At 49.3% G+C, this 23,672-nt stretch overlaps 1 protein-coding gene across 1 annotated transcript in view; it reads left to right on the forward strand.

Moving 5' to 3' along the window:
- ADGRL4 (adhesion G protein-coupled receptor L4) overlaps positions 1–23,672 on the forward strand; it is a 238,061-nt gene that overhangs the window by 190,897 nt on the left and 23,492 nt on the right. Inside the window, exons 13-14 of the mRNA XM_068242460.1 lie at positions 20,115–20,335; positions 20,426–20,492. Of these exons, the coding sequence (XP_068098561.1) occupies positions 20,115–20,335; positions 20,426–20,492 (288 nt within the window). The remainder of the gene's footprint in view (positions 1–20,114; positions 20,336–20,425; positions 20,493–23,672) is intronic.

A 23,672-nucleotide genomic window follows, 5' to 3' on the forward strand; every position in this document is an offset into this window, starting at 1 on the left:
GGAGGTGCACAAGGGTCATCTAATACTGATATCTAAGGATCCAAAGTATGGGTATGGGCAAAGGTTAACTAATGTAATGCTAATATATTATTGTTTAATATATTATTAATATGTATTGTGTGTGTGGTTTGTGTGTGTAGTGTGTAATGTGTGTGTGTTTGTGTGTGGTGTGTATGTTTGTGTGTGGTGTGTATGTTTGTGTGTGTGTGTGTGGGGTGTGTGTGGTTTGTGTGGTGTGTGTGTGTTTGTGTGTGTTGTGTGGTGTGTGGTTTGGGTGGTGTGTGTGTGTCTATGTGTGTGTTTGTGTGGTGTGTGTGTGTGTGTTTGTGTGGTGTGTGTGTGTGTTTGTGTGGTGTGTGTGTTTTTGTGTGGGGTGTGTGTGGTTTGTGTGGGGTGTGTGTGGTTTGTGTGGTGTGTGTGTGTGTGTTTGCGTAGGGTGTGTGTGGTGTGTGTGTGTGTTGTGTAGTGTGTGTGTGTGTGTGTGTTTGTGTGTAGTGTGTGTGGTGTGTGTGAGTGTGTGGTGTGTGTGTGTGGTGTGTGTGTGTGGTGTTTGTGTGTTGTGTAGTGTGTGTGTGTTGTGTGTGAGTGTGTGTGTGTGTGTGTGTGTGTGTGTGGTGTGTGTGTTTGTGTGTTGTGTAGTGTGTGTGGTGTGTGTGAGTGTGTGTGTGTGTGTGTTTGTGTGAGTGTGCGGTGTGTTTGTGTGTGGTGTGTGTGGTGTGTGTGTGTGGTGTGTGTGTGTGTGTGTTGTGTAGTGTGTGTGGTGTGTGTGTGGTGTGTGTGAGTGTGTGTTGTGTGTGTGTGTGTGTGTTTGTGGTGTGTGTGTGTGTGTGTGTGTGTGTGTGCGTGCGTGTGTGTGTGTGAAGGGAGGGCTGCATATTACAAATAACTGGGGGGGGGGGGGGGGGGGGGCACCGATTACTTAATATGATAGCTTGAGCTGGAGCAGGAGGGTGGCCCATTCAGAGCTGTGCTGGGGCCCAGGGATTTATAGTAATTCCCCTGATCAAACCAATCTGATGATGTAATATTATTGTTGTCATCAAACTGGTTTTGCCATGTTCTATTCTGCTGTAATCTAAGTAACTATATTCTGAACTTCCATTTCTCCTTCCTGTTGTACCCTGTGTTTCCCCACTTCCAAGACTAAAATTAACTTAAAGAGTACCTCCAGTATAAAAGAAATCATGTCAGGCTCTATCTAAATGAATCAGGATTGGGGGGTCTCATGGTCAATTAATAACCTGACCGGCTGTAATTTACTCACTCAGGTAAGCACTCTGCTCACCCCTCAGAAATGTGGCCTAGGTGGCTTTTTTCAAACTTCTGCCAGGGCTCTGGCCATCCCCATCCTCATTACCGCGACCCGCCCTCAGTTTGGCACTTGTGGCCTTATTGGTGGCGGTCGAGCTGGCGGCAGACCACGGCAGTGCAAGTAAAGGTTTCCATAGAGCTTCAGAAGACTTCAGAAACATGGCAGGGACTGCATTGCAGAGGAGGGGGTGGAGTTTTACCTTGCAACCAATTGAGTAAGTAATTAAATCTGAGACCACCCAACCCTACATCATTAAGACCGAGCCTTAAATACTGTAGATACTCTTCAAGAATGCTCTCCTTTCCTTCTGTATATGTCATATCCTGTAGTTGTCTCATCTGCAGTAATAATAACTTACTTGTTACTGTTTTAACTAGCATGCACATTGAGCTTCCACCGGTTATACCTGCAAAACATCAGCGAAAGTGCAACACTGGCCCTAAAGCCCTCGACTGAGGAAATAGATAACAGGAAATAGATGTAACAGGTTGGTGGGAGATGAATTGTCAGTTAAGTAAGCTTTAGAGATTTAACTGGAGACTTTTTCCATATGAAGTGGAAATCACATCGAGACCCCAAAGTAATAACCATAAATAGTCTGGACCGAGCAGTCCAAATATTAGATCAGTCACATAGCTGCCTGATTTACTAAACGCTGATAAGTGTCAAATGTACTCTTTGTTCTAACAGAAGCCATCAAGCATCACGTCTGACAGAACATAATCTTCTTTCACTTAAGTAATAATCACCTTTTTTCATGTATCTGTAGGACCCGAACAACAGTTCTGCTCATTTGAGAAAACAAGGAGAGTCGGATTGCCTCTTTAAAGTCGGGGCGGCCCGCACTTGCATCCTAACCTGTTTATCACATACATCTTATGAATCCGGGGCCTCAAATTCCTTTTCAATTTTTGTAATAATATTGTCCGCAAACTGCTAGAAAACCGGCGTAACCGTGATTGTATTAGAGTGTAATCCTCCAAGAGCATTTTCAACCTGCACTGAATATGTAACATGCTAAATTTAGGAAGAAGTCAGAGAGTAGCTTAGCATTACTTTTTACGGCATTTTATTTCACTTTTTTAACCATTGCTTTAAAAAATATATATCTTTTTAAACATTTAGTTTTACCTGCCCGCTTTCCTTAAAGAAAACCTGAACTGAAATTAAAAGTCAAAATAAGCATACACAAGTCATACTTACCTTCCATGTAGTCTACTCCTCAGTGTCTTTCTCCTCTCCCGCGTCCTGTTTGTTCACTGAGATCAAGGGAATTTTCCGTCCTCCATTTTGAAAATGGCCATTACCCATAACAGCTTTCTGGTCAGCACACAGTTAAACTGTAACATCGCCCACTTGAGCCATAGGGAAACATGGACATTACCTGGTACATCAGTTTTCCTCTCAGCTATAACTGACATCAACTGATATTTTACTGACAGCAACTGATATATTTCAGATCTGACAAAATATTGTCAGAACTGGAAGGGATAATTGCCAGAAGAAAATGGTGAGCTTCTGAGAGGAACTGATGGCAAGGTAACTATGTAATGTTCATTTCAAGTTACCTCATGTGTTTATTTTAAATATTTTTAATCAGTACAGGTTCTCTTTAAAGTGGACCCAAATTAAAAAGACAAGATTTCAGAAATAAAATCTATTTTCTAAATTGTACTGATAAATAGCAGCCTTTTTTCAGCTGCATGATGACAAATATAAAATATTTTACATTTATTGGAGGAACCCCTCCCTTTCTTTCATATTGGTGGAGGAGATAAAAAACAAAACACAGGCTGCTACTGATGATGTCACAGGGTAGGTGATCTCAGCTTGTGTAAGATTTCACATAGACGACGCCCCTGTGAGGGAGGGTAGCTGATGACAAACACACCCATGATCTAAAACTCCTACTAAGCTCAGAAGTAATGGCTGCCACCTGTATAACCCTAGTTATGAAAAGAGAAGGGTGAAAAGCATGCACTGAAATGCTCATAGGCTTAAAGGTGTGTTTATTTATCTTTGTATGTGTCAGAGTGGTGCAACTAAATATTTTGAATTAAAAAAATGTTTGGTTTGGGTCCGCTTTAAGCTGCCTGACGATTTGTGAAATATGTAGTAAGAAAAAAAAAAAGAGTTGCTTTGTGCATTACAATGCAGATTGATATAAATGTAACGAACCGGGAAGAGCGTACCAAGAATTTTATATAAAAACAGTCTTGTTTGCATTTCTCTTGGTTGAAACCTATTTATTTGACAACAAACAGAAAAAAAACATATGCTATAGTGCGGTATATAACATCTGAAGATGAAACAACAAAAAACGAAAGGTAAAAATACTCTGGTTCAGCCAGGTTCATGGAAATATAAACTCAAGCAGAAAATTTCCCCCAAGAGAAAAAAGTTCTCATAGAACTAAAGCCAAAGTGCCACCCCACTTAAATATATACCGTGGAACTTTGGTTTAGGAGCATAATTTATTTCAGAAGTGTGCTTGTAATCCAAAGCACTCTTATATCAAAGCAAATTTCTCCATAAAAAGTAAAGGAAACCCAGGTGATTCATTCCACAATCCAAAAACAGTTACATAGTTATTTGGGTTGAAAAAAGAAATATGTCCATCGAGTTCAACCAGAGAACAAAGTACAACACCAGCCCTGCTCCCTCACATATCCCTGTTGATCCAGAGCAAGGCGAAAAACCCTTACAAGGCATAGTCCAATTAGCCCCAAAAGGGAAAAAAATCCTTCCCGACTCCAGATGGCAATCAGATAAAATCCCTGGATCAAAATCATTAGGCATTAGAGTTGGGCCGAACGGTTCGCCTGCGAACGGTTCCATGCGAACTTCCGTGGTTCGCGTTCGCGTCCCGCAGGCGAACCTTTGCGGAAGTTCGGTTCGCCCCATAATGCACCATGGAGGGTCAACTTTGACCCTCTACATCACAGTCAGCAGGCACAGTGTAGCCAATTAGGCTACACTAGCCCCTGGAGCCACTCCCCCCTACTAAAAGGCAGGCAGCGGCGACCATTACGGTTACTCGTGTGCCTGCATTAGTGAGAGTAGGGCGAGCTGCTGCACACTCTCTCTCATAGGGAAAGATTAGTTAGGCTTAGCTTGTCCCTGGCTGCATACCTGTTCTGTGAACCCACCACTGCATACCTGTTCTGTGAACCCACCACTGCATACCTGTTCTGTGAACCCACCACTGCATACCTGTACTGTGAACCCACCACTGCATACCTGTTCTGTGAACCCACCACTGCATACCTGTACTGTGAACCCACCACTGCATACCTGTTCAGTGAACCTGCCACTGCATACCTGTACTGTTCAGTGAACCCGCCACTGTATACCTGTTCTGTTCAGTGAACCCGCCACTGCATACCTGTTCTGTTCAGTGAACCAGCCACTGTATACCTGTTTTGTTCAGTGAACCCGCCACTGCATACCTGTTCTGTTCAGTGAACCCGCCACTGTATACCTGTTCTGTTCAGTGAACCCGCCACTGCATACCTGTTCTGTTCAGTGAACCCGCCACTGCATACCTGTTCTGTTCAGTGAACCCGCCACTGCATACCTGTTCTGTTCAGTGAACCCGGCACTGCATACCTGTTCTGTTCAGTAAACCCGCCACTGCATACCTGTTCTGTTCAGTGAACAGTTTGGTGTGTCAGTGTGAAGCAGTACCTTAATTACACTACCTGATTGATGTATACACATGCAAGATGTTTTAAAGGGAAGGTTCAGGGAAACGTTTAAAAAAATAAAAATCCATATCCACTTACCTGGGGCTTCCTCCAGCCCGTGGCAGGCAGGAGGTGCCCTCGCCGCCGCTCCAGAGGCTTCCGGTCGTCTTCGGTGGCCGACCCGACCTGGCCAGGCCGGCTGCCAGGTCGGGCTCTTCTGCGCTCCAAGGACGGGCTCTTCTGCGTCCCACGCGGGCGCGCTGACGTCATCGGACGTCCTCCGGGCTGTACTGCGCAGGCGCAGTAGTTCTGCGCCTGTGCAGTAAAGCCGGAGGACGTCCGATGACGTCAGCGCGCCCGCGTGGGACGCAGAAGAGCCCGTCCTTGGAGCGCAGAAGAGCACGACCAGGCAGCCAGCCTGGCCAGGTCGGGTCGGCCACCGAAGACGACCGGAAGCCTCTGGAGCGGCGGCGAGGGCACCTCCTGCCTGCCACGGGCTGGAGGAAGCCCCAGGTAAGTGGATATGGATTTTTATTTTTTTAAGCGTTTCCCTGAACCTTCCCTTTAAAGCACTTTAGGCCTGTCATTTAGCATTCAATATGATTTCTGCCCTTAAAACGCTGCTTTGCGTCAAATCCATATTTTTCCCGGGGACTTTTGGCGTGTATCCCACTCCGCCATGCCCCCCTCCCGGTGTTAGACTCCTTGAAACATCTTTTCCATCACTTTTGTGGCCAGCATACATTTTTTTTTTCAAAGTTCGCATCCCCATTGAAGTCTATTGCGGTTTGCGAACTTTAACGCAAACCAAACCTTCCGCGGAAGTTCGCGAACCCGGTTCGCGAACCTAAAATCGGAGGTTCGGCCCAACTCTATTAGGCATTACCTAGTAATTGTAGGCATGGATGTTATAGTAAATAGTAAATAGTTATAGAAAAGAAAAAAGTAGAAATTAAAAATGTAAACAAGACTTTCATTATAACTAACAGAATCATTGCCATCTGTTGGCTCACCCCAACCTTTTTTTTGTGTGGCTTTAATAAGGAACTCATCCATTGACAGTTACTTTTGCCTATTTTTGAGGATTACATGGAAATGTAACTTTGCACAGTCGCTACACTCATGCATTTAAAGGGATACTGTAGGGGGGTCGGGGGAAAATGAGTTAAAGTTACCCGGGGCTTCTAATGGTCCCCCACAGACATCCTGTGCCCATGCAGCCACTCACCGATGCTCCGGCCCCGCCTCTGGTTCACTTCTGGAATTTCAGACTTTAAAGTCTGAAAACCACTGCGCCTGCGTTGCCGTGTCCTCGCTTCCCCTGATGTCACCAGGAGTGCACGGCGCAGGCACAGACCATCCTAGAGCCTGCGCAGTACGCTCCTGGTGCCATCAGCGGGAGTGAGGACACGGCAATGTAGGCACAGTGATTTTTAGACTTTAAAGTCTGAAATTCCAGAAGTGAACCAGAGGCGGGGCCGGAGCATTGGGGAGTGGCTGTGCGGGCACAGGATGTCTGTGGGGGACCATTAGAAGCCCCGGGTAACTTCAACTCATTTTCCCCGGACCCCCCCCCCCCCCTACAGTGTCCCTTTAAATGTTACAGGTTTTCACTAGTGTTGGGCGAACATCTAGATGTTCGGGTTCGGGCCGAACAGGCCGAACATGGCCGCGATGTTCGGGTGTTCGACCCGAACTCCGAACATAATGGAAGTCAATGGGGACCCGAACTTTTGTGGTTTGTAAAGCCTCCTTACATGCTACATACCCCAAATTTACAGGGTATGTGAACCTTGGGAGTGGGTACAAGAGGAAAAAAAAAATTAGCAAAAAGAGCTTATAGTTTTTAAAGAAAATCGATTTTAAAGTTTCAAAGGGAAAACTGTCTTTTAAATGCGGGAAATGTCTGTTTTCTTTGCACAGGTAACATGTTTTTTGTCGGCATGCAGTCATAAATGTAATACATATAAGAGGTTCCAGGAAAAGGGACCGGTAACGCTAACCCAGCAGCAGCACACGTGATGGAACAGGAGGAGGCGCAGGAGGAGAAGGCCACGCTTTGTGAGACACAACAACCCCGGCCTTGCATGAGGGCAAGAAGCGTGCGGATAGCATGCTTTGTACCGCCATGCAGTCATAAATGTAATAAAGATAAGAGGTTCCATAAACAGGGACCGGCAACGCTAACCCAGCAGCAGCAGCAGCAGCACACGTGATGGAACAGGAGGAGGCGCAGGAGGAGAAGGCCACGCTTTGTGAGACACAACAACCCAGGCCTTGCATGAGGACAAAAAGCGTGCGGATAGCATGCTTTTTACCGCCATGCAGTCATAAATGTAATAAAGATAAGTGGTTCAATAAACAGGGACCACGCGGCAACGCTAACCCAGCAGCAGCAGACGTGATGGAACAGGAGGAGGCGCAGGAGGAGAAGGCCACGCTTTGTGAGACACAACAACCCAGGCCTTGCATGAGGGCAAGAAGCGTGCGGATAGCATGATTTGTACCGCCATGCAGTCATAAATGTAATAAAGATAAGTGGTTCAATAAACAGGGACCACGCGGCAACGCTAACCCAGCAGCAGCAGACGTGATGGAACAGGAGGAGGCGCAGGAGGAGAAGGCCACGCTTTGTGAGACACAACAACCCAGGCCTTGCATGAGGGCAAGAAGCGTGCGGATAGCATGCTTTGTACCGCCATGCAGTCATAAATGTAATAAAGATAAGTGGTTCAATAAACAGGGACCACGCGGCAACGCTAACCCAGCAGCAGCAGACGTGATGGAACAGGAGGAGGCGCAGGAGGAGAAGGCCACGCTTTGTGAGACACAACAACCCAGGCCTTGCATGAGGGCAAGAAGCGTGCGGATAGCATGCTTTGTACCGCCATGCAGTCATAAATGTAATAAAGATAAGTGGTTCAATAAACAGGGACCACGCGGCAACGCTAACCCAGCAGCAGCAGACGTGATGGAACAGGAGGAGGCGCAGGAGGAGAAGGCCATGCTTTGTGAGACACAACAACCCAGGCCTTGCATGAGGGCAAGAAGCGTGCGGATAGCATGCTTTGTACCGCCATGCAGTCATAAATGTAATAAAGATAAGTGGTTCAATAAACAGGGACCACGCGGCAACGCTAACCCAGCAGCAGCAGACGTGATGGAACAGGAGGAGGCGCAGGAGGAGAAGGCCACGCTTTGTGAGACACAACAACCCAGGCCTTGCATGAGGGCAAGAAGCGTGCGGATAGCATGCTTTGTACCGCCATGCAGTCATAAATGTAATAAAGATAAGTGGTTCAATAAACAGGGACCACGCGGCAACGCTAACCCAGCAGCAGCAGACGTGATGGAACAGGAGGAGGCGCAGGAGGAGAAGGCCACGCTTTGTGAGACACAACAACCCAGGCCTTGCATGAGGGCAAGAAGCGTGCGGATAGCATGCTTTGTACCGCCATGCAGTCATAAATGTAATAAAGATAAGTGGTTCAATAAACAGGGACCACGCGGCAACGCTAACCCAGCAGCAGCAGACGTGATGGAACAGGAGGAGGCGCAGGAGGAGAAGGCCATGCTTTGTGAGACACAACAACCCAGGCCTTGCATGAGGGCAAGAAGCGTGCGGATAGCATGCTTTGTACCGCCATGCAGTCATAAATGTAATAAAGATAAGTGGTTCAATAAACAGGGACCACGCGGCAACGCTAACCCAGCAGCAGCAGACGTGATGGAACAGGAGGAGGCGCAGGAGGAGAAGGCCACGCTTTGTGAGACACAATAACCCAGGCCTTGCATGAGGGCAAGAAGCGTGCGGATAGCATGCTTTGTACCGCCATGCAGTCATAAATGTAATAAAGATAAGTGGTTCAATAAACAGGGACCACGCGGCAACGCTAACCCAGCAGCAGCAGACGTGATGGAACAGGAGGAGGCGCAGGAGGAGAAGGCCACGCTTTGTGAGACACAACAACCCAGGCCTTGCATGAGGGCAAGAAGCGTGCGGATAGCATGCTTTGTACCGCCATGCAGTCATAAATGTAATAAAGATAAGTGGTTCAATAAACAGGGACCACGCGGCAACGCTAACCCAGCAGCAGCAGACGTGATGGAACAGGAGGAGGCGCAGGAGGAGAAGGCCACGCTTTGTGAGACACAACAACCCAGGCCTTGCATGAGGGCAAGAAGCGTGCGGATAGCATGCTTTGTACCGCCATGCAGTCATAAATGTAATAAAGATAAGTGGTTCAATAAACAGGGACCACGCGGCAACGCTAACCCAGCAGCAGTTGACGTGATGGAACAGGAGGAGGCGCAGGAGGAGAAGGCCACGCTTTGTGAGACACAACAACCCAGGCCTTGCATGAGGGCAAGAAGCGTGCGGATAGCATGCTTTGTACCGCCATGCAGTCATAAATGTAATAAAGATAAGTGGTTCAATAAACAGGGACCACGCGGCAACGCTAACCCAGCAGCAGCAGACGTGATGGAACAGGAGGAGGCGCAGGAGGAGAAGGCCACGCTTTGTGAGACACAACAACCCAGGCCTTGCATGAGGGCAAGAAGCGTGCGGATAGCATGCTTTGTACCGCCATGCAGTCATAAATGTAATAAAGATAAGTGGTTCAATAAACAGGGACCACGCGGCAACGCTAACCCAGCAGCAGCAGACGTGATGGAACAGGAGGAGGCGCAGGAGGAGAAGGCCACGCTTTGTGAGACACAACAACCCAGGCCTTGCATGAGGGCAAGAAGCGTGCGGATAGCATGCTTTGTACCGCCATGCAGTCATAAATGTAATAAAGAGAAGTGGTTTAATAAACAGGGACCACGCGGCAACGCTAACCCAGCAGCAGCAGACGTGATGGAACAGGAGGAGGCGCAGGAGGAGAAGGCCACGCTTTGTGAGACACAACAACCCAGGCCATGCATGAGGGCAAGAAGCGTGCGGATAGCATGCTTTGTACCGCCATGCAGTCATAAATGTAATAAAGATAAGTGGTTCAATAAACAGGGACCACGCGGCAACGCTAACCCAGCAGCAGCAGACGTGATGGAACAGGAGGAGGCGCAGGAGGAGAAGGTCACGCTTTGTGAGACACAACAACCCAGGCCTTGCATGAGGGCAAGAAGCGTGCGGATAGCATGCTTTGTACCGCCATGCAGTCATAAATGTAATAAAGATAAGTGGTTCAATAAACAGGGACCACGCGGCAACGCTAACCCAGCAGCAGCAGACGTGATGGAACAGGAGGAGGCGCAGGAGGAGAAGGCCACGCTTTGTGAGACACAACAACCCAGGCCTTGCATGAGGGCAAGAAGCGTGCGGATAGCATGCTTTGTACCGCCATGCAGTCATAAATGTAATAAAGATAAGTGGTTCAATAAACAGGGACCACGCGGCAACGCTAACCCAGCAGCAGCAGACGTGATGGAACAGGAGGAGGCGCAGGAGGAGAAGGCCACGCTTTGTGAGACACAACAACCCAGGCCTTGCATGAGGGCAAGAAGCGTGCGGATAGCATGCTTTGTACCGCCATGCAGTCATAAATGTAATAAAGATAAGTGGTTCAATAAACAGGGACCACGCGGCAACGCTAACCCAGCAGCAGCAGACGTGATGGAACAGGAGGAGGCGCAGGAGGAGAAGGCCACGCTTTGTGAGACACAACAACCCAGGCCTTGCATGAGGGCAAGAAGCGTGCGGATAGCATGCTTTGTACCGCCATGCAGTCATAAATGTAATAAAGAGAAGTGGTTTAATAAACAGGGACCACGCGGCAACGCTAACCCAGCAGCAGCAGACGTGATGGAACAGGAGGAGGCGCAGGAGGAGAAGGCCACGCTTTGTGAGACACAACAACCCAGGCCATGCATGAGGGCAAGAAGCGTGCGGATAGCATGCTTTGTACCGCCATGCAGTCATAAATGTAATAAAGATAAGTGGTTCAATAAACAGGGACCACGCGGCAACGCTAACCCAGCAGCAGCAGACGTGATGGAACAGGAGGAGGCGCAGGAGGAGAAGGTCACGCTTTGTGAGACACAACAACCCAGGCCTTGCATGAGGGCAAGAAGCGTGCGGATAGCATGCTTTGTACCGCCATGCAGTCATAAATGTAATAAAGATAAGTGGTTCAATAAACAGGGACCACGCGGCAACGCTAACCCAGCAGCAGCAGACGTGATGGAACAGGAGCAGGCGCAGGAGGAGAAGGCCACGCTTTGTGAGACACAACAACCCAGGCCTTGCATGAGGGCAAGAAGCGTGCGGATAGCATGCTTTGTACCGCCATGCAGTCATAAATGTAATAAAGATAAGTGGTTCAATAAACAGGGACCACGCGGCAACGCTAACCCAGCAGCAGCAGACGTGATGGAACAGGAGCAGGCGCAGGAGGAGAAGGCCACGGTTTTTGAGACACAACAACCCAGGCCTTGCATGAGGACAAAAAGCGTGCGGATATAGCAGCAATGCTTTTTGCCGCCATGCAGTCATAAATGTAATACAGATGAGAGGTTCAATAAACAGGGACCGGAAACGCTACACCATCCCAGATGTTCATTGGTCATGTTACTTGGTTGGGGTCCTGGAGTGTTGCGTAGTCATTTCCAATCCAGGATTGATTCATTTTAATTTGAGTCAGACGGTCTGCATTTTCTGTAGAGAGGCGGATACGCCGATCTGTGACGATGCCTCCGGCAGCACTGAAACAGCGTTCCGACATAACGCTGGCTGCCGGGCAAGCCAGCACCTCTATTGCGTACATTGCCAGTTCGTGCCAGGTGTCTAGCTTCGATACCCAATAGTTGAAGGGTGCTGATGGATTGTTCGACACAGCTACGTCATCTGACATGTAGTCCTTGACCATCTTCTCCAGGCGATCGGTGTTGGAGGTGGATCTGCACGCTTGCTGTTCAGTGGGCTGCTGCTGCATGGGTGTCAGAAAATTTTCCCACTCCAAGGACACTGCCGATACCGTTCCCTTTTGGGTACTAGCTGCGGCTTGTGTTGTTTGCTGCCCTCCTGGTCGTCCTGGGTTTGCGGAAGTCAGTCTGTCTGCGTACAACTGGCTAGAGGAGGGGGAGGATGTCAATCTCCTCTCTAAAGTCTCCACAAGGGCCTGCTGGTATTCTTCCATTTTGACCTGTCTGACTCTTTCTTCAAGCAGTTTTGGAACATTGTGTTTGTACCGTGGATCCAGAAGGGTATAAACCCAGTAATTGGTGTTGTCCAGAATGCGCACAATGCGTGGGTCACGTTCAATGCAGTCTAGCATGAATTGAGCCATGTGTGCCAGAGTCCTACCAGAATCCTCATCATCCTCTTGTGAGCGTTGTGATAGTTGTTGTGATGCATCATAGTCGTCACCTTCCTCCTGGTCTGCTTCTGCTGACCATTCGCGTTGAATTGTGGAAGTCCAACGTGCACCGCTCTGGCCCTCGTCAGTGGTGGCATGAAATTCCTGCTCCAACTCCAGCTGTTCCTCCTCCTCTTCTTCGTCATAGCTGCTGGGGCCAGCGTTCCCTGAGGCGGATGGCCTGATGTTGGTACCATCACGCTGATCGTTTTCTCCTTCAGATTCCCCCAGTTGCATCATGACAGCTGTTTCCTTGATTTTTAACATCGACCTCTTCAGTAAACACAGCAGTGGTATGGTAATGCTGACTGAAGAGTTGTCACTGCTCACAAGCAACGTGGATTGCTCAAAATTTTGGAGAACTTGGCAGAGGTCCAACATGTTGGCCCAATCGGATCCACAGAAGCTTGGCAGCTGGCCGGATGCGCCTCGGTACTGCGCCGTCATGTACTGGACCACTGCACTCTTCTGCTCGCAAAAGCGGGCTAGCATGTGCAGCGTAGAATTCCAGCGCGTAGGGACATCACACAGCAAGCGATGGTGGGGGAGATTGAAGCGCTCCTGCATCTTGGCGAGTGCCCCCGAAGCAGTACTGGAATTTCTACAATGTTTGGCCACTCGACGCACCTTCAACAGAAGATCGGCCACGCCTGGGTATGTCCTCAGGAACCGCTGAACTACTAGGTTCATCACGTGCGCCAGGCAAGGGATGTGTGTCAGCTTAGCCAACCTTAAAGCGCGAATGAGATTACTCCCATTATCACACACAACCATGCCCAGTTTCAGGTCCAGCGGTGCCAGCCACAAATCCGTCTGTTCCTTTATTCCCCTCCAAATTTCCTCCCCTGTGTGCTGCTTATCCCCAAGGCAGATTAGCTTCAGCAACGCTTGCTGACGCATGCCAACAGCTGTGCTGCACTGCTTCCACGATCCTACTGCTGCTGGGTTAGCGTTTCCGGATGAGGTACAGCTTTGAGATGCGTTGGAGGAGAAGGAGTCAGAGAGGTAGGTGCTGCTGTTGTTATCCAGTGGGAGGGACGGCGGTGCAGCTGTTTGTGGCGTGGGCAACACCCGTGCCGTAGCAGGTGAGGAATCGCTGCCAGGCTCCACAAGGTTCACCCAGTGCGCGGTAAGGGAGATGTATCGACCCTGGCCGAACGCACTCGTCCAGGTGTCAGTGGTGAGGTGAACCTTGCAGGCAACGGCATTCTTCAAGCTTCGGGTTATTTTGCTGACCACGTGCTCATGCAACTCAGGCACTGCAGAGCGCGCAAAGTAGTAGCGGCTGGGAACCACGTAACGTGGGATGGCCACTGACATCATGCCCTTGAAGCTGTTTGTCTCCACCACTCGATATGGCAGCATTTCGCAGGCCAGAAGCTTGGCTATGCTGGCTGTTACTGCCACGGCCCGGGGGTCATTTGCTGGCAATTTCCTCTTGCGCTCAAACATCTCCGACACAGACAACTGAACCGTAGCGCTGCACACGGAAGGGCTGTTGGTTGTTGTGTTTGATGAACACTGGGAGACCTCAAGAGCACTACTCCGGAAAGTGACAGTGTCAGCGTCGTCTGATGTTTGTGAATGTTGTGAACCACGCAATGGCTGGGCTACTGCTGCTGCTGAGGCGGGTCTGGTGGTGAGTCTGGTGAACCCAAGGGAGGCAGTGTTGTTGCTGGTACCCTGTCCTGACGCGTTTGCCCACAGAGTGGGATGTTTGGATAGCATGTGACGGCTCATGCTGGTGGTGGAGAGGTTGTTAATACTTTTCCCCCTGCTCAGGCGGGTCTTGCACACCTTGCAAATTGCCATGGTAACATCCTCAGTGCAGTCTTCAAAGAAAGCCCAGACTTTGGAGCACCTGCCTCCTTGCTGGCGATTTCTGTTTGCTCCTCTTTTGCCTCTCACTTGAACTTCCACGCTTGTGGTGCCTGAAATTGCGCGCCGCCTACCTTGTGGCACAAGGCGAACTCGTGCAGCAGTGGGTTCTTCAACAGACTCATCTGTGCTGCTGCTACGACGGCGATGTTCTCGTTCACAAACAAAATCTGGGTCTCTGTCCACATTGTCCATACCCTCCTCTTCCATCTCCTCAAACTCGTCATATGTCATTGTGGGCCGCCGCCGTGGAGTAGAGCTCCCCACAACAACCTCTGCGCAGCACACTCCAACGTCGTCTTCCAGATCTTGTCGGCCGACCTCCTGCAATTGCAACCCCTCCTGCCCAAATTGCTCTGGGATTTGGGTTTCCGAGTCCTCCTCGGACTCGCCTTGTATTTCAGTGCGCGGTGCATTTCCCACAGTTAACGGTTGTGAATCCAGGCACAACATTTCTGGCTGTTCCTCCATTGACCTTTGAAAGGTGGAAGTTTGTTGGGCTGGGAATAGCTCCTGCGAATACCCCATTGTGTCCTGAGGTAATTCATCGGACTGGTTATCTGGCAGTTGTGTGCGTGGTGTCGCTGCCGGTTGTGTCAGCTTTGTGCCCACTGGCTCCTTGTAACTGGCTGAGGACTCGGACCTCGTGCGTGATGTGCTGGTGCTGCTTAACCCACTGCTGGACGCTTGAGAGGTCATCCAAGTAATTATCTGGTCCTGTTCTTTTGGATTTGTGAGGGTTGTTGTCCTGGACAACATGGGCGGTATTGAGTGGGTTTTCTTGGGTGCTCCCCTGTGGCCTGTACGTGAACCGTCAGGGGAAACACCTCTTCCCTTGCCCCTCCCTCTTTCACCGGATTTCTTCCTCATTTCACTTATCCTTACAGTACACGCTGACTGGCAGCAGTACAGTGGCAGTACAGAAATGCTATACAGTACCACTATTCCCAGCAGCGACACAGAGCACAATGCTATACAGTGACGGGTGAGCGGTGTACCACTATTCCCAGCAGCGACACAGAGCACAATGCTATACAGTGGCGGGTGAGCGGTGTACTACTATTCCCAGCAGACACAGAACAGTAAACAGAATGCTATATAGTGTGGCTGAGCGAGCGGTGTACCACTATTCCCAGCAGACACAGAACAGTAAACAGAATGCTATATAGTGTGGCTGAGCGAGCGGTGTACCACTATTCCCAGCAGACACAGAACAGTAAACAGAATGCTATATAGTGTGGCTGAGCGAGCGGTGTACCACTATTCCCAGCAGACACAGAACAGTGAACAGAATGCTATATAATGTGGCTGAGCGAGGTACACAGAGTGGCAGTAAACAGAATGCTATATAGTGTGGCTGAGCGAGTGGTGTACCACTATTCCCAGCAGACACAGAACAGTAAACAGAATGCTATATAGTGTGGCTGAGCGAGCGGTGTACCACTATTCCCAGCAGACACAGAACAGTGAACAGAATGCTATATAATGTGGCTGAGCGAGGTACACAGAGTGGCAGTAAACAGAATGCTATATAGTGTGGCTGAGCGAGCGGTGTACTACTATTCCCAGCAGACACAGAACAGTAAACAGAATGCTATATAGTGTGGCTGAGCGAGCGGTGTACCACTATTCCCAGCAGACACAGAACAGTGAACAGAATGCTATATAATGTGGCTGAGCGAGGTACACAGAGTGGCAGTAAACAGAATGCTATATAGTGTGGCTGAGCGAGTGGTGTACCACTATTCCCAGCAGACACAGAACAGTAAACAGAATGCTATATAGTGTGGCTGAGCGAGCGGTGTACCACTATTCCCAGCAGACACAGAACAGTGAACAGAATGCTATATAATGTGGCTGAGCGAGGTACACAGAGTGGCAGTAAACAGAATGCTATATAGTGTGGCTGAGCGAGCGGTGTACTACTATTCCCAGCAGACACAGAACAGTAAACAGAATGCTATATAGTGTGGCTGAGCGAGCGGTGTACCACTATTCCCAGCAGACACAGAACAGTGAACAGAATGCTATATAATGTGGCTGAGCGAGGTACACAGAGTGGCAGTAAACAGAATGCTATATAGTGTGGCTGAGCGAGTGGTGTACCACTATTCCCAGCAGACACAGAACAGTAAACAGAATGCTATATAGTGTGGCTGAGCGAGCTGTGTACCACTATTCCCAGCAGACACAGAACAGTGAACAGAATGCTATATAATGTGGCTGAGCGAGGTACACAGAGTGGCAGTAAACAGAATGCTATATAGTGTGGCTGAGCGAGCGGTGTACTACTATTCCCAGCAGACACAGAACAGTAAACAGAATGCTATATAGTGTGGCTGAGCGAGCGGTGTACCACTATTCCCAGCAGACACAGAACAGTGAACAGAATGCTATATAATGTGGCTGAGCGAGGTACACAGAGTGGCAGTAAACAGAATGCTATAAAGTGTGGCTGAGCGAGTGGTGTACCACTATTCCCAGCAGACACAGAACAGTAAACAGAATGCTATATAGTGTGGCTGAGCGAGCGGTGTACCACTATTCCCAGCAGACACAGAACAGTGAACAGAATGCTATATAATGTGGCTGAGCGAGGTACACAGAGTGGCAGTAAACAGAATGCTATATAGTGTGGCTGAGCGAGCGGTGTACTACTATTCCCAGCAGACACAGAACAGTAAACAGAATGCTATATAGTGTGGCTGAGCAAGCGGTGTACCACTATTCCCAGCAGACACAGAACAGTGAACAGAATGCTATATAATGTGGCTGAGCGAGGTACACAGAGTGGCAGTAAACAGAATGCTATATAGTGTGGCTGAGCGAGTGGTGTACCACTATTCCCAGCAGACACAGAACAGTAAACAGAATGCTATATAGTGTGGCTGAGCGAGCGGTGTACCACTATTCCCAGCAGACACAGAACAGTGAACAGAATGCTATATAATGTGGCTGAGTGAGGTACACAGAGTGGCAGTAAACAGAATGCTATATAGTGTGGCTGAGCGAGCGGTGTACTACTATTCCCAGCAGACACAGAACAGTAAACAGAATGCTATATAGTGTGGCTGAGCGAGCGGTGTACCACTATTCCCAGCAGACACAGAACAGTGAACAGAATGCTATATAATGTGGCTGAGCGAGGTACACAGAGTGGCAGTAAACAGAATGCTATATAGTGTGGCTGAGCGAGCGGTGTACTACTATTCCCAGCAGACACAGAACAGTAAACAGAATGCTATATAGTGTGGCTGAGCGAGCGGTGTACCACTATTCCCAGCAGACACAGAACAGTAAACAGAATGCTATATAGTGTGGCTGAGCGAGCGGTGTACCACTATTCCCAGCAGACACAGAACAGTAAACAGAATGCTATATAGTGTGGCTGAGCGAGCGGTGTACCACTATTCCCAGCAGACACAGAACAGTGAACAGAATGCTATATAATGTGGCTGAGCGAGGTACACAGAGTGGCAGTAAACAGAATGCTATATAGTGTGGCTGAGCGAGCGGTGTACTACTATTCCCAGCAGACACAGAACAGTAAACAGAATGCTATATAGTGTGGCTGAGCGAGCGGTGTACCACTATTCCCAGCAGACACAGAACAGTAAACAGAATGCTATATAGTGTGGCTGAGCGAGCGGTGTACCACTATTCCCAGCAGACACAGAACAGTGAACAGAATGCTATATAGTGTGGCTGAGCGAGCGGTGTACCACTATTCCCAGCAGACACAGAACAGTAAACAGAATGCTATATAGTGTGGCTGAGCGAGCGGTGTACCACTATTCCCAGCAGACACAGAACAGTAAACAGAATGCTATATAGTGTGGCTGAGCGAGCGGTGTACCACTATTCCCAGCAGACACAGAACAGTAAACAGAATGCTATATAGTGTGGCTGAGCGAGCGGTGTACCACTATTCCCAGCAGACACAGAACAGTAAACAGAATGCTATATAGTGTGGCTGAGCGAGCGGTGTACCACTATTCCCAGCAGACACAGAACAGTAAACAGAATGCTATATAGTGTGGCTGAGCGAGCGGTGTACCACTATTCCCAGCAGACACAGAACAGTGAACAGAATGCTATATAGTGTGGCTGAGCGAGCGGTGTACCACTATTCCCAGCAGACACAGAACAGTGAACAGAATGCTATATAGTGTGGCTGAGCGAGCGGTGTACCACTATTCCCAGCAGACACAGAACAGTGAACAGAATGCTATATAATGTGGCTGAGCGAGGTACACAGAGTGGCAGTAAACAGAATGCTATATAGTGTGGCTGAGCGAGCGGTGTACTACTGTTCCCAGCAGCGACACAATGACAGGGGGGACCCTGGCTAGCGTGGCTGGAGCGCGAACTACCCTGCCTGCCTACCCAAAGCTAAACCCACAGACAAATGGCGGAGATATGACGTGGTTCGGGTATTTATTTACCCGAACCACGTGACAGTTCGGCCAATCAGAGCGCGTTCGGGTCCGAACCACGTGACCCGTTCGGCCAATCACAGCGCTAGCCGAACGTTCGGGGAACGTTCGGCCATGCGCTCTTAGTTCGGCCATGTGGCCGAACGGTTTGGCCGAGCACCGTCAGGTGTTCGGCCGAACTCGAACATCACCCGAACAGGGTGATGTTCTGCAGAACCCGAACAGTGGCGAACACTGTTCGCCCAACACTAGTTTTCACCACATGAAGGGCATCAGGGGGCTCTGTCTGGCTGATATTGTGATGAAACCCCTCCCACAGTGTGATGCAGTTTGTGACAGATTGCTGTATGTGAACCTTACCCCATTGCAGTATGAGAAATAACGGCTGTTTCCAACTGCCAAGCAAGCAGTATCTCCCTTTTTGCATATAGAGAGCCTATCATTTTGTTAGTGGGTGCGTTTATAAATAAGGGATGTAAATGTTGCCTGTGCTTTTTTTTACGCCTGCTAGTAGTAAAGATGATAACTCACCGGCTCATTGTGGATCAGACAAAATGAACACATTTTTATTCAGTATTTATATAGTGCCGACATCTTCCACAGTGCCGAACTATACAGTATATAAACTTGTAAACTTGTCAGTAGCTGCTACTCAAAAGGGCTCATAAAAGAATCCCTACCAGAATCATACAGTATGTCCATCATAGACTAAAGCCAATTTTAACTTCCCTGGTGGTAAGCCCGTGCTGAGGATTTCTCCGGCCCTGCTGTGCCGATTCTCATATTTTTTTTTTGCAACACGCAGCTAGCACTTTGCTAGCTGCTTGTGCATTCCGATCGCCGCCGCTACCCGCCAATTAGCCATCGATTGCCGCGCCCCCCCAGACCCTGTGCGCTGCCTGGCCAATCAGTGTCAGGCAGCGCTGAGGGGTGGATAGGGACTCCCTTTGACGTCACGACGCCGATGACATTGGTGACGTAATCCTGCCCCGTCACCATGGCGATGGGGGAATCCCGAATGGGATTTCCTGATCAAAGATCGCCGGAGGCGATCGAAGCGGGCGGGGGGATGTCGCTGCACAGCGGCTATCATGTAGCAAGCCCTAGGCTTGCTACATGATTTTAAAAAAATAAAATAAAAAAAGAAACTGCTGCGCTGCCCCCTGGCGGTTTCTAATAGACCGCCAGGAGGGTTAAGGAAAGCCAATTCAAATTTCTGTATGTTTTCGGGATGTGGGAGGAAACCAGAGAGAACATACAAACTCCTAGCAGATAGTGCCCTAGCTTAGATTTGAACCTGGGGAGACAGCACTGCAAGGCTGGACTCCTATCCTGGCTTTGCAATGTCTTGATTCCCCCCAAACTGCTATCTTTGGGTACAATTCTTCCATAACTAGACATTGTTTGTATACCAAACATGCAATAACATTTCCTTCCATTGCAGCTTCTTTGTGCCGTTATCGCCGGCCTTCTCCATTACTTCTTCCTTGCGGCTTTTGCCTGGATGTGCATCGAAGGGATCCACCTCTATCTCATCGTTGTGGGCGTCATCTACAACCGGGGCTTCCTGCATAAGAACTTCTACATCTTTGGCTACTGCAGCCCAGCTATAGTGGTCGGGGTTTCGGCTGTTCTTGGATACAAGTATTACGGCACGGATAAAGTGTGAGTATGCCGACGCCAAGGCACGGTGTGTAAATATGTTTTCTCAGGCAGATGAATTATGTATGCGATAATGTTTTATTTATCTTGAAGATGTTGGCTGAGCATGGAGAACAATTTTATATGGAGTTTTATTGGGCCGGCTTGTCTCATCATTCTCGTGAGTACGCTGTTGCTTTTTGTTATTAATATCCGGCAGTGTTTATTGTTGTGTTTTCATGCATTAAGTAAGATTAGAAGCCTTGTTTAACTACATTGTTCAAATAACTCAAATAAGATGAAACATGGAGGGACAAATGTATGGAGGTATCTGGTCTTACGACAGCTTGGGGCCACCATACTATAACTTGATATAAAAGAGTCACTGGTAATCTTTCTAAATTTGTTACACTTCCAAGCAGTACACAACATGGCCGGCTCTAGCATGAGGGGAGAGGGGGCAGAGCCCCCTCAAACAGCTGTCTTGCCCCCTCAAATAGAGTTGCCGCACAGCCGTGGTCGGGGGGGGGGAGGGGTGCCAGAGCGCTGTGTGTGCAGGAGGGGTGGTAGCGCAGAGAAGTGGCAGCGGGCGGGACTTACCTCTGCCTTGTTCTAAGCATCCAAGGAAGTTCTGCGAGCCGCTGCTCTAGTCTAGCCAAGACCAGACTAGCAGCAATGCAGAGCTTCTTCTCATGCCGGAATGAGGAGGAGGTAAGTCCCACCCGCTGCCAGCCACTGCCTCAAAACTTAGTTCTGGAGGGGGGAGCAAGAAAGGGGGAGCCCCAGGTTAGGGAAGTGGGGGAGATGTCCTCCCTTACCCGCCGCTGTGCCCACCGCTCCCTCTTTTCTGAGCTGCCACCCCTTCTGGGGACACCTGGCTACATATACTGGGGACACCTATGGACTTGGCTAATGGCTTCATATACTGGGGACAGCTACACACCTGGCTACAAATACTGGGGACTAGTGCTGCTCATCCAGATTCCGGATATCCGGGTAAGCCAGATATCCGACCATTTTTAAGCTATCCGACTGCATTTGGATTCCGGATACCTGGGCCTAAATCCGGATAGCTATCTGCGGATAGTTGGCTGAGCAATGCAGATATCCACGGATACTGTGGATATCCGGCAGATATCTGACCATTGAGATACTGTAAGAGGTCCAGGACTTCATTGAGCAAATCAGAGGGCTCCCAGCCTAAGCCCTGGCACCCAATCACAGAAAGGAACACTGGCCAGCCCCCCTGCATAATAATGAGGGCTGCCATGATGAAACATACCTTTGTAATGTCTGATTGCGCTGCCCGGAAGCTCCCTTCCACACTGAGTAGCACGCATGCTCAGTGTGAAGTTAATGATGCTGCTGGAGATAAAATACAAAATATCTCCGCTCCCACACCTCTTACACTCCCCAAATTTTGAGGGGAGGGAGGGGACCCCCTGAACGACCTTTATGCCAAATTGCAGCCCCCGAGACCCGCTGGTTCAGGAGATAGATTAGAGAAATCTATCTCGGGAACCAGCGGGTCTCGGGGGCTGCAATTTGGTATAGAGGTCGTTCGGGGGGTCCCCTCTCTACCCTGAAAATGTGGGGAGTGTAAGAGGTGTGGGAGCGGAGATATTTAGTATTTTACCTCCAGCAGCATCATTCTATAGGAAATGTGGCCGCACGGTCTCCTACTGCGCATGCGGGGCAGCTCAAATCCTCAGGCAGCGTAATCAGACACAACACCTTCCCTTGCTTGTAAATGCTCACTGAGAGACATGATCCACCAGTGCTGCTGGCCTAGCAAGTGCTTACAGTGATAATCCTAAAACTGTTCAGTGATTAACCCCTTCACTATCACTACACTATTGTTGTATTGTTAATTAGCTTGATTTCATTGTGTGACAGTCAGAGTGTGTGCTCAGACAAACATCAAACAAGACACGGCACTCAGGAGCTGTATGCAGCAACAAGCTGTATTGGAGCAAGCGATGACACTACATGTTTCGGGCGGAGCCCTTCATCAGGTGCTGCATACAGCTCCTGAGTGCCGTGTCTTTTTTGATGTTTGTCTATGGATGTGCAGGGGTGGTGTACCTGCTAGACGCTGAGCACCGGCTGGACGATTGTAATATCGTTTGTTCCCAGAGGAAGGAGGTTCTGTTTTGAGTGTGTGCTCAGGGCTGCTGCAGTTGCTATGTGTCTGTGTGTGTGCTGTGCACAGACCAGGCCAGCTTCTGCCTGCTGGCCAGCTATTAGCCTTAGCTAGCTACAGTTTAGGTTAGGTTTGGAATTAGGGAATAGGAGGATTACTGTGTTATTGTGTAGTTAGTACTGTAGTACTGCAGTCAGTGCTAGTAGTTGTTAGAGTAATAGTACTACAGCGTTAGCTTTCTACAGAACTGCTGTGCTGTGAGCAGTGCCAGTGTGACAGTTAGTGTGCACTGGTGTCTTCTCCTCTGCTGTCTGACTGTCACTCGGCACGTGTCACGTGGCACTTGGCACGTGTCCTGTGCTCTTGGGCACTTGTCACGTGTCACGTGGCACTTGTCACGTGTCACTTGGCACGTGTCACGTGGCACTTGGCACTTGTCACGTGGCACTTGCCAAGTGCCACGTGACACGTGCCAAGTGACACGTGACACGTGCCAAGGGCCACGTGACACATGCCATGTGACACATGCCACGTGCCAAGTGCCACGTGACACATGCCACGTCCGGCATGCTCCTGTCACACGTTACACCTGCTGCTGCTGCTGCATTGCCCTGCTCCGGCTGCCTTTGCTGCTCCCACCGCCAGGGTGCCACAGGCCACTGCTGCTGTGCTGATATCATCTATATTTAACCCAAAACAGAATTGCTGCATAATTTTTTGGAGGTGTCTTGGCTGAAAACTGTCATGTCCCAGTTGTGCGGTTGGACTTTCGACACAATGTGGCCTCCACGACCGCTGTCTGGAACCTAGTCCTGATGTTAATTGACAGCCATTTTTTTTTGGGGGGGGGGGGGGATTTTAAGTCCCCACATCATCAATTAGTGTTTCCCATTAAAAAATAATGATGATACATGCCTCATTTACCCTATAAACCCTTTTCAAAGCAATTGAAAGGATACCACAACCGAACGAGTGTGGTAAAAATGATTGCAGCACTGTGTAGGTTGTAATCAGCACATACCAGCTGTTCCTCCTGCCCCCCTCCATCTGCTGCCGTTCTCAGTTTGTACATCCCGGTGTGCGGCGACATTATTGAACTTTGAACCGGACATACTGAGCCCTGTGCACGCAGTATGTCCTTCCTTTTCCACTTCTGGCCGGCGCATAATGCGAGGCTCGGAAGCACGCTGTCCCCTTTGTGCTGTGTGTGCCCTCCAT

Source organism: Hyperolius riggenbachi, chromosome 6 (assembly GCF_040937935.1).
Source record: "Hyperolius riggenbachi isolate aHypRig1 chromosome 6, aHypRig1.pri, whole genome shotgun sequence".
NCBI lineage: Eukaryota > Metazoa > Chordata > Amphibia > Anura > Hyperoliidae > Hyperolius > Hyperolius riggenbachi.